Genomic DNA, 13,180 nt, shown 5'->3' on the forward strand with positions numbered 1-13,180 from the left:
CCCGGATTGTTGTTGGGGGCGATATGCTGACTCTGTAAACCGCTTAGAGAGGGCTGAAAGCCCTATGAAGCGGTATATAAGTCTAACTATTGCTATTGCTATGTGGGGTCCTTGGTGCTCTCTGAGCTTGATTTCTTTTGTTGCAGATGTTTCATTACCCAACTAGGTAACATCATAAGTGCTAGAAGGGAGTGGGGTTTGTTCTCTTTTTATATATTGGTGGCTAATCCTGTCAACGTTGGTGGGACCGTTCTTGGCGGTTCCTTGATGAGGCTGTTTTTTTACTGCTGGCTTGTTTATCATGAGATTCAAAAGCAACCAAGAAAACATCCAAGCACAGACAGCAATCAACACCCTACAGCTGAACCCTGAGTTACAAATATTCTCTTGCATATAATATTTTTGATATCTTTTGAGGACAACTATTCCTTACATAAGCATTCATGAATAGGAATAGGAGTGGAGTGGAATGGGATAGGATAAAATAGGATAGGATAGAAAGGGATATGGAATGGAATAGAAAATAGGATAGGCTAGAAAGGGATATGGAATGGAATAGAAAATAGGATAGGATAGGATAGGATAGGATAGGATAGGATAGGATAGGATAGGATAGAAAGGGTAACAGCGCTCTATGTACCTTCAGCGTTGAGTCATGCCGGCCACATGACCACAGAGACGTCTTCGGACAGTGCTGGCTCTTCGGTTTTGAAATGGAGATGAGTACCGCCCCCTGGAGTCAGGAATGATTAGCACATATGTGCGAGGGGAATCTTTACCTTTATCTTATGTTAATGCAGCCATTCCAGAGGTGGTATTCAGCAGGTTCTGACCAGTTCTGGAGAACCAGTAGCGGACATTTTGAGTAGTTCGGAGAACCGGTAAATGCCACCTCTGACTGGCCCTGCCCCAATCTATTCTCTGCCTCCCGAGTCCCAGCTGATTGGGAGGAAATGGGGATTTTGTAGTAACCTTCCCCTGCTATGCCCACGAAACCACGCCCGCCACGCCATGCCCACCAAGCCATGCCCACAGAAACAGTAATACAAATTTTTGAATCCCACCACTGAGCCATATCACATGAATAAATATCCTTAAGCCCAAGACAGTACTGTGGTCGTTAGGTTGTGTAAAACCAGGGGTGAAATTCAGCAGGTTTTGACATGTTCTGGAGAACTGTTAGCAGAAACTTTGAGTAATTCAGAGAACCAGCAAATACCACTTCTGGCTGGCCACGCCCCTGTCTATTCTCTGCCTCCTGAGTCCCAGCTGATTGGCAGGGAATGGAGGTTTTGCAGTATCCTTCCCCTGCCACAGCCGCCAAGCCACGCCCACAGAACCGGTAGCAAAAAAAATTGTATTTCATGTAAAACTGTGTTGTTTTTTCCTGCCCCGCATGAACAGGAACCTCAAAGCTTTCTCCGGGGACTTCACTGTGAGAGAGAAACCGGGACCAGATTTCCTCAGGGCCAACATTTCTTCATCCGTTGGATCTTCAGAACCCAAAGCCACCGGAGTCCCTCCATCTCTGGAAGCGCAAGAGCGCCATGCTGCCGCGGAAGGAACAGTGGAGAAGGAACCTTCTCAAGAAGCTGCGACGGCAAACGAGGAATCCGAAAAGAAGGAGTTGCGTCTCAAGAAGAGTAAAAGGAAAGAGAAGACACGGGAGGATTTGAAGGAAGAGTCCCTGGCTAAGGAAATTGTGCACCAGGACCAGTCGCTTTCGAGCATCCTGGATCCCGATTCGAAGATGAAGACCACGATGGATCTCATGGAGGGGATTTTCCCCCAAGGCTTGAGGGGGCTTAAAGAAACTGCAAAGAAGAGAATAATGCAGAAAAGGATAAAGGATTCGGCCAGTAATTTCTCTCCAGCCGGCAACAAGTAAGTTTCTTTTTTAAGTTTTTATATTCTCCATCCAGTGGTGGAATACAAATAACTTAACAACCGGTTCTCTGCCCTAATGATTTCTTCCAACAGCCAGTTAATCGAACTGCTCAGAAACTTAAGAACCGGTTCTCCCGAAGTGGTGCGAACCGGCTGAATCCCATCACTGTCACCATCCCCGAGTAACAAAAAGGGAAGGGATCTTGGAGGTCTTCTAGTGCAACCCCCGGCTCAGGCAGGAAACAATAAAGACTAGGGTGTTATCCTGCGATGTTAACAGAGCTTGCTCAGTTTTGACTCTCTTTAGAACCACGATTTTTGTTTTATAACCGTGGCATTCACTTAATGACCCCCGTAAAAAAGGATGTAAAAATGGGCTCATTCACGTGCCGATCTGCTTTATGACCGTCATGACTTAACCATAATGGGCAGATTGGATTACGGTGGTAAATCAAGGACCATCTTGGACTATTTATAAAGCGTATGATATAGGGGGTACCTATACCTATCTATGGAGACGCGGTGGCTCAGTGGCTAAGACACTGAGCTTGTCGATCAGAAGGTCGGGAGTTCAGAAATTCGAATCCCTAGTACTGCATAATGGAGTGAGCTCCCCTTACTTGTCCCAGCTTCTGCCAACCTAGCTGTTCGAAAGCATGTAAAAATGCAAGTAGGAAAATAGGGACCATCTTTGATGGGAAGGTAACAGCGTTCCATGCACCTTCAGCATTGAGTCATGCCAGCCACATGACCACGGAGACGTCTGGGAATGACTAGCACATATGTGTGGGGGAATATTTACCTTTATCTTATGTTAATGCAGCCATTCCAGAGGTGGTATTCAGCAGGTTCTGACCAGTTCTGGAGAACCAGTAGGGGACATTTTGAGTAGTTCAGAGAACCGGTAAATGCCACCTCTGGCTGGCCCCGCCCCCATCTATTCTCTGCAAGTAGAAAAATAGGGACAATTTTGGTGGGAAGGTAACAGCGTTCCGTGCGCCTTTGCCGTTGAGACATGCCGGCCACATGACCACGAAGACGTCTTCGGACAGCGCTGGCTCTTTGGCTTTGAAACAGAGATGAGCCCCGCCCCCTAGAGTCAGGAACTAGCACATATGTGCGAGGGGAACCTTTACCTTTATACCTATCTATAAGAAATGTGTTATACAGTAGGGGAAGATGATAGGCATGACATAAATATACAGGTGGTCCTTGAGTTATGGCCACATTTGAGACCAGAAAATGAAGACTAAAATAAACACTAAAGCTGGAGTTTTGCTTACCTATTATGCATGCAGCAAATTGGCCTTTTTGCTTAAATGTTATCTGCTAAAGTTTTTTTTTAAAAAACTTGTGCGTTCTGTGCTGCAGTTCGAGTGGAAAGAATAGAGTAAAAAGTTGTACAGCTCATCCTTGACATGACCACAAGGGAGCTCCAAATTGCTCTTGTTAAGCAAGACAGTTGTCAAGTCAGTTCTGCCCCATTTTACGACCTCCTTGGCCACAGTTGTTAAGTGAGTCGTTGTAAGTCGAGTGAATCTGCCTTCCTCATTGACCTTATTTGCCGGACGTTTGCAAAAGAGGATCACATGACCCCATCATAAATGTGAAGCAGTTGCCAAGCCTCCACAACACAGCCATGGGGATGTGAACAAGTGGTCATACGTTGCTTTTTCCTGTGCCGTTGCAACTTAGGACGCTCACTAAAGGAATGGTTATAAGTCGAGGGCTACCTGTACCCAAAGAGAAAAGAGATTTTAACGGCGGCTTCTCTCTGCTTCCTGAAATACTGATTAAGAGCTACTGCAGGGGAATTTCTCTGAAACATGCTTGTCAGAGGGAGGATTCAGCCGGTTTGAACCGGTTCATCTGAAAAAATATTTGCATTCTTTTATTCCACTAAATCAGGAGTCCTCAAACTACGGCCCTTGGGCCGGATACGTGCAATGAACGCTTGTCTTGCTGCAGAGAGTGTCCCCCTTTGAGGTCTTTTTGTGGGGGTTGGAGAGGGGCAGAAATTCCGTCTTGGGGGTCTGCTTCAGCCTCCTGGTGTGGGGCTTTGAACAAAGGCTGGAGGGAAGCACCGCTGGTAGAGAAGAGCCAGAGGGCCTCGTTCCAGTGAGACAGCATCATGGCCTGGAACTGGCTGACCATCTCAGCCCACTCCAGGGGTCGGAACCTGGCCTTGCACTCTCGCAAGTCTTCCCTCTGCTTGGAAAGCCTATGCTCCTAGTCCTCAGTGAGGTGCTTCTGCTGAGCCTCCTCCTCGGTCAGATCCAATTTGAACTGAGCCAACTGTTTAGCCAACTCTTTCTCATGGTGGCTGCTTAGCTCCAGCAACTGCTTCCTGTTGGGGCCTTAAGGAGCCGGGGTGCACAAGCAAGGAGTGGCTGGGAGGGGAGGGGCGAGCAGAGGCCGGCGAAGCACCCCTCGACGTGAGTGACATCAAGTTGGCCACGCCCACCCAGTCACATTATCATCTAGCCACGCCCGCCCACCCCATCATTAGGCAGATCATATTAGTGGTCCGCGGGATTTAAAATTATGAATTTAGTGGTCCCTGAGGTCTGAAAGGTTGGGTGGACCCCTGTTCTAGTCCAATCCCCCCCTCAAATAGGAGACCCTCTACCATTTCAGACAAATGCTTGTCCAATCTCTTCTTAAAAATCTCCAGTGTTGGAGCATTCACAACTTCTGGAGGCAAATTGTTCCACTGATTAATTGTTCTCACTGTCAGAAAATCCCTCCTTAGTTCTAAGTTGCTTCTCTCCTTGATTAGTTTCCACCCATTGCTTCTTGTATTGCCCTCAGGTGCTTCGGAGAATAGTTTGACTCCCTCTTCTTTGTGGCAACCCCTGAGATATTGGAAGACTGCTCTCATGTCTCCCCTGGTCCTTCTTTCCATTAAACTAGACATACCCAGTTCCTGCAACCGTTCTTCATATGTTTTAGTCTCCAGTCCCCTAATCACCTTTGTGGCTCTTCTCTGCACTCTTTCTAGAGTCTCCGCATCTTTTCTACATCGTGGCCACCAAAACTGGATGCCACATTCCAAATATGGGCTTATCAAGTAGTTAAAACACTTCACTACTTCACTTCCCTATTAACATCATGTTGTTGGAAGAAATGTTCTGTCTGGGTTCAGTTCCAAGTGGGGGAAAAGACACTGGAAACATGGAGACTGCTTGGAAAGATGGTTTAATGGTGGCCAGGACCACATGGCTTGAAGATCTTGGGCAAAGAAAAAGAGGGCCGAGATGCTGATTGTGCCTGGGTTCTATGCCCTCTGTTGGGCTCTGAATTTGAGTTTGTGTGCTCTCAGACTCCCATGGGGCCATGCAGGGGCAACTCTGCAGGCTGTCCAGAGTCCCAGGCTTGGTTGACTCTGGCTGGGTGATGATGTAATCAAAGGACTTTTGGGATTCCTATTATGGCTCTGCCTGAAGGAGGTAGATCTTTGTTGTGTAGAATAGGCTGGCTCAGGCCTTTAGGGCCCATTGACACAGGCAGAAAGCTGAGTTTCTGTCTCCCTTTTAGGGGAAATATTCCGCCTTTTAATATTTCCTAAAATGTCTCATTTTTCTAGGAGAGGAACAGAGGTGGGTTGCTGACGGTTCGGCCCGGATCGGCCGAACCAGTAGTAGCGGCAGCGGGAGGCGCTGCCCACGCGCCTGGACGCCATAATGCCCACCTTACCATGCCCAGTTTTGAGACTTCTAAAAATTGAAGTTCCTTGGGATGTTAGGGGAGATATATAGTATGTGCTAGATTTTATAGTAACGCGATTGCACTTGTATACTGTTGCTCTTTAATTTCACTGTAAAAATAGGACAAGCTGAATATATTAATAGATTGTAGAAATACACCGAAGGGAGGAGTAGAGGGATAGAAGAAAGAGGGGTAGCGAGGGTGGGAGAGAGGACTGGAGGGAGGTGGAGAAGGAAGGGAGGGAGTGTATCGGGAGAGAGGAGTGGTAGAGGGGGAGGGGAAGTAGAGTAGAGGGGAATGATGGAGGGAAGATGGAAAGTTGGAGGGGGGTGAAAGAAAGGGTGTATGGAGGGTCGAAGGGGTACATTGGGTTTCTATTTGGGGGGGGTATTGCCGACAAGAGGAATAGCTGTGTTTATTGTTTAATGTTATGCCCCGGTTATGCACAGTATATATATGTGACTGTACGAAAATGAAATGGAAAATAAAAACACATTTAAAAATTGAAGTTCCTGGCTGGAAGGCTGACCAGCTGATGTAAGCTGAGGTTTAACTTTCAGAGCAGTACATGAGCAGGAAGAAAAACTCATCCCTCGCCCAGCCATACCGGTTGTAGAAGACATATTAATGATCACAAGAAGAGCAAAAATATGTTCCCGCGCTCCTTGTTTATATATATACGTCTTGTGAACTGTGTTTAGGAACGGCGAGAAGGAAGCTGCTATGATGCCAGTCGCCTGCTCAACGTACTACAGCGTGTCTGTTCCCAAAGCTGAGCTTTTGAATAAAATCAAGGATTTGCCTGAAGAAGCAGGTGGGGATGACGAGCAGGTGGACGTCAATGAGAAGAAGGTAAGTTTTGAGCATGTCTGGTGCGGAAGGGACGGTTCCACCACAAAACCGCGAACGACAAAATCACAGACGACGAAAGCGCGCATTTGACGTCATCACAGCGCGACGAAAACATCGCGCTGTGATCGAAAAATGTAAAAATAAAGCGAAAACCTTACCCTAACCCCCCCAAACCTAACCCTAAACCTAACCCTAAACCTAACCCTTAACCTAACCCTAAATCTAACCCTAAACCTAACCCTTAACCTAACGCTAAACCTAATGCTAACCCTTAACCTAACGCTAAACGTAACCCTAACGCTCTAAACCTAACCCTAACCCTTAACCTAACCCTAACCCTAAACCTAACCCTTACCTTTATGTGAATCGGCTTGCTTTAATTTTATTTTTATTTCAATTTTTTTCGTCGCGCTGTGATGACATCAAATGCGCACTTTCGTCGATCGCGCTTTTGTGGACCGCGGTTTTGACGGGTCACGGGAAGGGACAGGTATATTCTTAAGCAGAGCTGTGTGAAACCGAAGGTGTCCGTGGGATCAGGGATTTCCACTGAAATGACAAAAGCAGCACAGCGCTGTTGGGTGTCGCCCACCAAGTCACATGACCAACCAGCCACACCCACCCATTCACATGACCGTCAAGCCACACCCACAGGATATAAGCTCCACCTTTTCACAATGCCTGCACAAAAGGGACAGGGCCTGTGCTGCGCTGGTGAAATGCTACGTTATTTGACCTACCTTGAAAAACCAGGGTGTTTCAACCTCAGCAACTTTTAAGATGCGTGGACTTCAACTCCCAGAATCCCCCAGCCAGCAGTGTGGTTCTAAGCAACCAATTATAAGCCGAGGGTGACCTGTATGTTATTTTGTTGTATCCCTTCTATGTAGATGCTCGCCCTGAACTATTATCTCCATTCCTTATTTAACATCCTAGTCCTTACGATTTGTCATACATTAAAATATTAATTTAATTGTTATTATTAGGTCAATCTGATTTTATTTCTTTGACCAGCTAAGTTCTGTTCTGTAGTTTGCATAGATGGATGGGTGGGTGGGTGGGTGGGTGGGTGGGTGGCTGGCTGGCTGGCTGGCTGGATGGCTGGCTGGATGGATGGATGGATAGAGATAGAGATAGAGATAGAGATATATAAATATGGATATGGATATGGATATAGATAAATAGATGATATAGATAATAGAAGACAGATAGACATGGATGGATGGATGGATGGATGGATGGATGGATGGATGGATGGATGGATGGATGGATAGAGACAGACAGACAGACAGACAGACAGACATAGATAAATAGATGATATAGATAGAAGACAGAAAGATATGGATGGATAAATAGATAGTGATAGATAGATAGATAGATAGATAGATAGATAGATAGATAGATAGATAGATAGATAGATAGATAGATAGATAGATGATAGATAGGCAGGCAGGCAGGCAGGCGGATAGATAGATATAGATAAATAGATGATATAGATAATAGAAGACAGACAGACATGGACGGACAGACAGACAGACAGAAAGATAGATAGATGATATAGATAATAGAAGACAGGCATGGATGGATGGACGGTCGAATGGATAAATATAGATGGATGGATGGGCAGATGGAGGGAGGAAGCAAAGCATGGACGGAGAAGAGAGAAAGAGAGATAAAAGGAGATTATATATATATGTGTGTGTGTGTGTGTGTGTGTGTGTATGTGTGTATATATGTATGTATGTATGTATGTATGTGTGTATGTGTGTATGTATATATATATATGGAGAGAGAGAGAGAGAGGTCACTCATGGCCTGTGAGTTTGCTTCCCAACGGTGACTGATCTGCTTCTCATTTACCAGGCTGAGCTCATTCAGAGCTTGACCCACAAACTGGAGATTCTGAAGGAAGCCAAGGAGAGCCTCCTAGCGGACATCAAGCTGAACAACACCTTGGGAGAGGAAGTGGAGGCCCTGATCAGCGCCCTGTGCAAGCCCAATGAGTTTGACAAGTACCGAATGTTCATTGGCGACCTGGATAAGGTGGTCAGCCTCCTGCTTTCCCTCTCGGGGCGCCTGGCTCGAGTGGAGAACGTTCTCAGCAGCCTCGGCGAAGATGTGGATAAACAAGAATGGGTAGGACGATTTTCCACCTCCGAACACCGGGAGTCCTTGACTTACGACCGTGGCGGAGCCTCTAAAATTCCTGCGGCTTGAGCAAGATGGTTGTTAAATGAGTTTGGCCCCCATTTCATGGCCTTCCTTGCCACCGTTGTTAAGCGAATCGCTGCGCTTGTTAAGTTAGTACGGTGGTTTAAGTGTATCTGGCTCCCCCATTGACTTTGCTTGCCGGGAGGTCGCAAAAGGGGTCATCACGTGACTCCGGGACGCTGCCATCGTCCTAAATAGGAGTCGCGTTGAGAAATCGGGCAGATATAGAACCAGTCTTGAACTGGCAGAGTCCTTGCAAACCCCGCTCCCTTCTAGCACTGATGATGTTACCTAGTTGGGTAGTGAGATGTCTGCGGGAAAAGTTTCAAGCTCAAAGGAGCCCCAAGGACGCTAGAGGTCCTTGCATGGAGGCGCCCTGAGACAAAAGGGACCCATGTTCAGTGCAGCTCCCTCTCATTCAAGGACTCTCGTACCCAAGCCAGCTTCTGATTTCATTCCTACGGAAGAGATCGCGTCGTACTGTCCGTCTCCACCCATTCCCCACTGAAATCCCCTTGTGTATGCTCTGGCCTAGCCTTCCCAAAAGCCCAAAGCCGACTCCTCGTCCTGATAAAGCCCCTTTTATTTAGTTTAAAGGGAATTCCTCTCCTGCAAAGTTTGGGCCAACAATCCTCCAAGAGATTTCGCAACTACAGACCTTTATCAGGCTTGGAGAGCTGCCAGGCCGATATCTTCCAAACGCCACTCTGTAGCAGGCAATACTTGGCAAGAACTCAGGAACAGAAGTCTTCAGTCTAGTGAATTGAACTAATTGTCTCCTGCAAACTCCACTCCCCTTTCGCTCCTCTTTTATTCCCTATGGGAGAGGCCATTCACCATCCACCTGTGGCTTTACTCCCGAGTCGGCCCTTGTTCCTTAGCTGTTCCCTTCTCCTGGCAGCTCTGCGCATGCCCACCCTGGGAACAGGCTCCAGCTGTTCTTCTGCCCCACTGATGTCTGACTCTGAAGACAGCTGATAACTGCTAGATGGCTCTGGTCCCCTCTCTGCCTCTGACGCAGAGCCCTCATCGGAGCCTCCTCTAGACTCCAGGACTGGCCCATTTTCAGGGGTGAAATCCTCCTGGTTCGTCCGGGTTCGGCCAAACTGCTAGGGACAGTTGCTCCTGGTTCTGTGAACCGGTAGTAAAAAAAAAAAAAAAGCTGTCAGCTGGGCGATTTTGGGAAGCTCTCTCTTTTTTCTTTTTAAAGTATTTTTTCCTTGCCTATTCACCTGAACCAGCAGGGGGGAAAATGCTTTAAAAATTGAAAGAAAGTTGGCCACACCCACCCAGTCACATGACACACATACACCCCGCCAAGCCACGCCCACAGAACCAGTGGGCAGAAAAAATTAGATTTTTCACCACTGCCCATGTTCCCCCCCCCCCATCCTCCTTACTGTCCGGGTCTGTTGCCAGATCCATTGGCGGGCCATAAAAGCATAGGGCCGTGATGGTGAACCTATGGCAGACGAGCAGTGGTGGGCTACAGGCGGTACGCCCTGGTACGGGTGTACCGGAGCCTGCCCGGAGCACCGGGAACCGTTCCGGTACAGTGCTCCGGAGGGCCCGCCTGTCCACCCACCCGAGCTCCTTACCTGTCCTTTAAGCTCTTTGGTGCTTATGCGCATGGTGCGTACAGCGCATGTGCAATGCTCCGCCGAGCAGCTGGAGCGTCGCACAGGCATCGCTGGCCGGTGAGACACATCCACGCGCTGCATGGACCGGTTGCAACAGGATCTGGAACCCACCACTGCACAGGTGCCACAGGTGGTATGTGGAGCCATTTCTGAGGGCATGTTAGGCGTTGTCCTGTCAGCTCTGCCTTGATTTTTGTCTGTTTTTTGTCCTCCAGAGGGCAAAAAACGGCCCAACGCGCAAACTGGAAGTTCAGGAACAGACTTCTGGTTTGCATGTTGGTCCGTTTTTCGCCCTCCCTGGGCTCTTAGAAAGCCTCTGCAGCCTGGGGAGGGCGAAAAACAGATCTACCGCGCCCACCGGAAGTTGGAAAACGGGTCTCCGTAGAGCCTCCTGGGGCAGTGGGGGAGACCATTTTCACCCTCCCCAGGCTCCAAGAAAGCCATGCCCGCATGCGCGGGGCAGCAGGGGGGGAGGCGCAGCAGGGGGATTAAAAGATGGGTGAAGGAGGGCACGCAAGTGCGCGCAATCGCTTTCGTGCGCATGCTTTTGGCACTTGAGGCGAAAAAGGTTCGTTATCCCTGGCCTAGGGCTTCCGTTCTGGATATCTCCGGTCGCTACAGGACCCCCCATCCTGCCAGGGCTGCCATATTGAAACTTTCCTTTGTCTCTCTTCTTCTTCCTCTTCTTCTTCTCCTCTCCCAGGTGTCTCTGAACGAAAAGCGGAAGATGTTAGCCAGCCAGCATGAAGACGCCCGTGAGTTGAAGGAAAACCTGGACCGGCGAGAACGAGTGGTCTTGGACATCCTGTGCAGCTACCTCTCGGAGGATCAGCTCCAGGATTACCAGCACTTTGTGAAGATGAAATCGGGGCTGCTCATAGAACAGCGGGAGCTCGACGACAAGATCAAACTCGGGCAGGAACAACTGAAGTGCCTCTTGGAGAGCCTCCCCACAGAATTCTTCCTCGAGAGCAAAATGGCCGCCGAGCCTCCCACCATCCCGAGGACCAACTCCGAGAACAGATCTACCCCGTCTTTCCTCTGACCTCCTCCCGATGAAGCTCACCTTAAAACGAACAAACGCCTGGCATTTATTTAATCAGAGACAAAAAAGGGTTTAACTTTCGAAATCGGAGGCGGATTTTTTTTTTTTTTCCCTCTTTCTAATGAACGTGGGGAATTCATACCAGCCACGAAGACTCGACGTTCCTTTTTTTGTTGTTGTTGTTGTTGTCCCGCCAAAGGCGCTTTTTCAAAAAGGCCGCTGGATTTTGTTTTTGTTTTTTTCCTGAAGAGGTTTCGCTTCTCCTCCAAGGAGCTCCTTCAGTTCTGACTCAAGAAGCTGCTTGGATGAGAAGCGAAATGTCTTCGAGGAAAAACAACGTCCAGCTGCCTTTTTGGGGGAAAAAGCGCCTTTGGGACAACCATGATCTGGATGATTGAGAAGATCCATAGATACTTTTACATTATTTTTTCCCTTCTATCTGCAATCACAGCAAATCTATCTGGAGAAGGGACGAGAAAGGACTGTCTTCTAATGGGCTCAAAATGACCCAGGAAGGAATGCCTTGTGACCTCGGAAGGACGTTCACTTCCGACCGTTCTGAGTTCAAGTCGTGCCCGTTAAGGGGAGCGACCCTCTCCGAGCTCCAGATTAAATTATGAAGGATCTACGATAATGAAGCCTTAATTAAAATATCAGATGAGCTCCCTGCTGTGTCTTGAACAATATTTATATTTTTTAAAGCTATACGAGACGGAATTCTGTAAAGATTTTGTACATACACGCTACATAACTAACCGGTTGTTTGGATTCTACTTCAACAATGCGGGGAGGGGGGGGGTTGGTTTTAATTTTTAATTTGTGTGTGTGTGTTTGTGTGTGCGCGCGGGCGCTTAACAGCAACAAAAAGAAGCACCTCCCCCACCCCCACATAGGGGAGGGAGGAGCAACACCAGAGTTTGGAGCAGCTGTGTGGATGACTCTTAAAGAACAGACCGAAAAAGCATTGGGATTCCTCGTGCGAACAACTATTGACATGCAATGAGTTTACCTTTGTGCTGATCGGCTCAAAAATGGGACGCCGATGCAGGAAAGAAGTTGGAAGCTCTCAGTTTTACGGTGGATGAGGGATCCTCCATTTTGGCGTCGTGGGCCAGGAGTTACGCGCTTACAAACATGAGAACTAACTTCTTCCAGGTTCTGTAGATCCGTTCATGCTTCTCTGCACAGCCTGGTGCGCAGGGGAGGCCTCTCTGCCCATTTTTCTCCCCCCCCCTCTATGCTCAGCAGGATCCCATGAGGTTGGTGATCAAGATGCATATGCCTAGAGTGTCTCTCTGCCTACCATGCGCCAGGCAGGCGGGGCGGATGAGGCAGGAGAACACCCCCCCCCCCATTGAACCTTCGCCGAAGGTACCCATAAGGGACTCGGGAATGTTTTTTTGCACAGCAAAACACTGTCTTCCAAAACTGCGGTGTGAGACCCAACCCAACACAGCACTTGTGCGAACCATACAACTCAGGAGTCGGCACGACACAGAAGCTTCTTCCTACATTTTCCCGCGTGACTTTAAAAAAAACAAAACAATAAAAGTCGTAACACGCGCCCACCTGCAAAGGGTCGGAGAATTTTTCGAGGTGTTTTTTTTAAAACTTTTTTCCTCCAAATCTCTCTCTCTATTTATAGTTTTATTTTTTTTAAAGAACAAAACAAAACCGTTGTTTTTAAACACCTAACCTTTTTGGCTTCAGCTGCCCGTAAAAAACGATCCAAAACTAAGATAACGTAGCACAAGAGTTGGACGGATGAAGTTGACAGTCACACAGCCAACGGGATTTCCTCCCCCCCCCCCCCCCCCACTTCTTCTTAGTTCAATCC

The 13,180-nt window shown here is 48.0% G+C and overlaps 1 protein-coding gene across 1 annotated transcript in view; it reads left to right on the forward strand.

Moving 5' to 3' along the window:
- The window catches only part of SHROOM3 (shroom family member 3), a 48,247-nt gene extending 36,760 nt beyond the window's left edge, over positions 1–11,487 (forward strand). Inside the window, exons 6-9 of the mRNA XM_032223559.1 lie at positions 1,405–1,884; positions 6,297–6,447; positions 8,311–8,583; positions 11,002–11,487. Coding sequence (XP_032079450.1) covers positions 1,405–1,884; positions 6,297–6,447; positions 8,311–8,583; positions 11,002–11,343 — 1,246 coding nt within the window. The 3' untranslated portion in view covers positions 11,344–11,487. The remainder of the gene's footprint in view (positions 1–1,404; positions 1,885–6,296; positions 6,448–8,310; positions 8,584–11,001) is intronic.
- Positions 11,488–13,180: the final 1,693 nt, after the last annotated feature.

Source organism: Thamnophis elegans, chromosome 9 (genome assembly GCF_009769535.1).
Source record: "Thamnophis elegans isolate rThaEle1 chromosome 9, rThaEle1.pri, whole genome shotgun sequence".
In the NCBI taxonomy this organism is placed as follows: domain Eukaryota; kingdom Metazoa; phylum Chordata; class Lepidosauria; order Squamata; family Colubridae; genus Thamnophis; species Thamnophis elegans.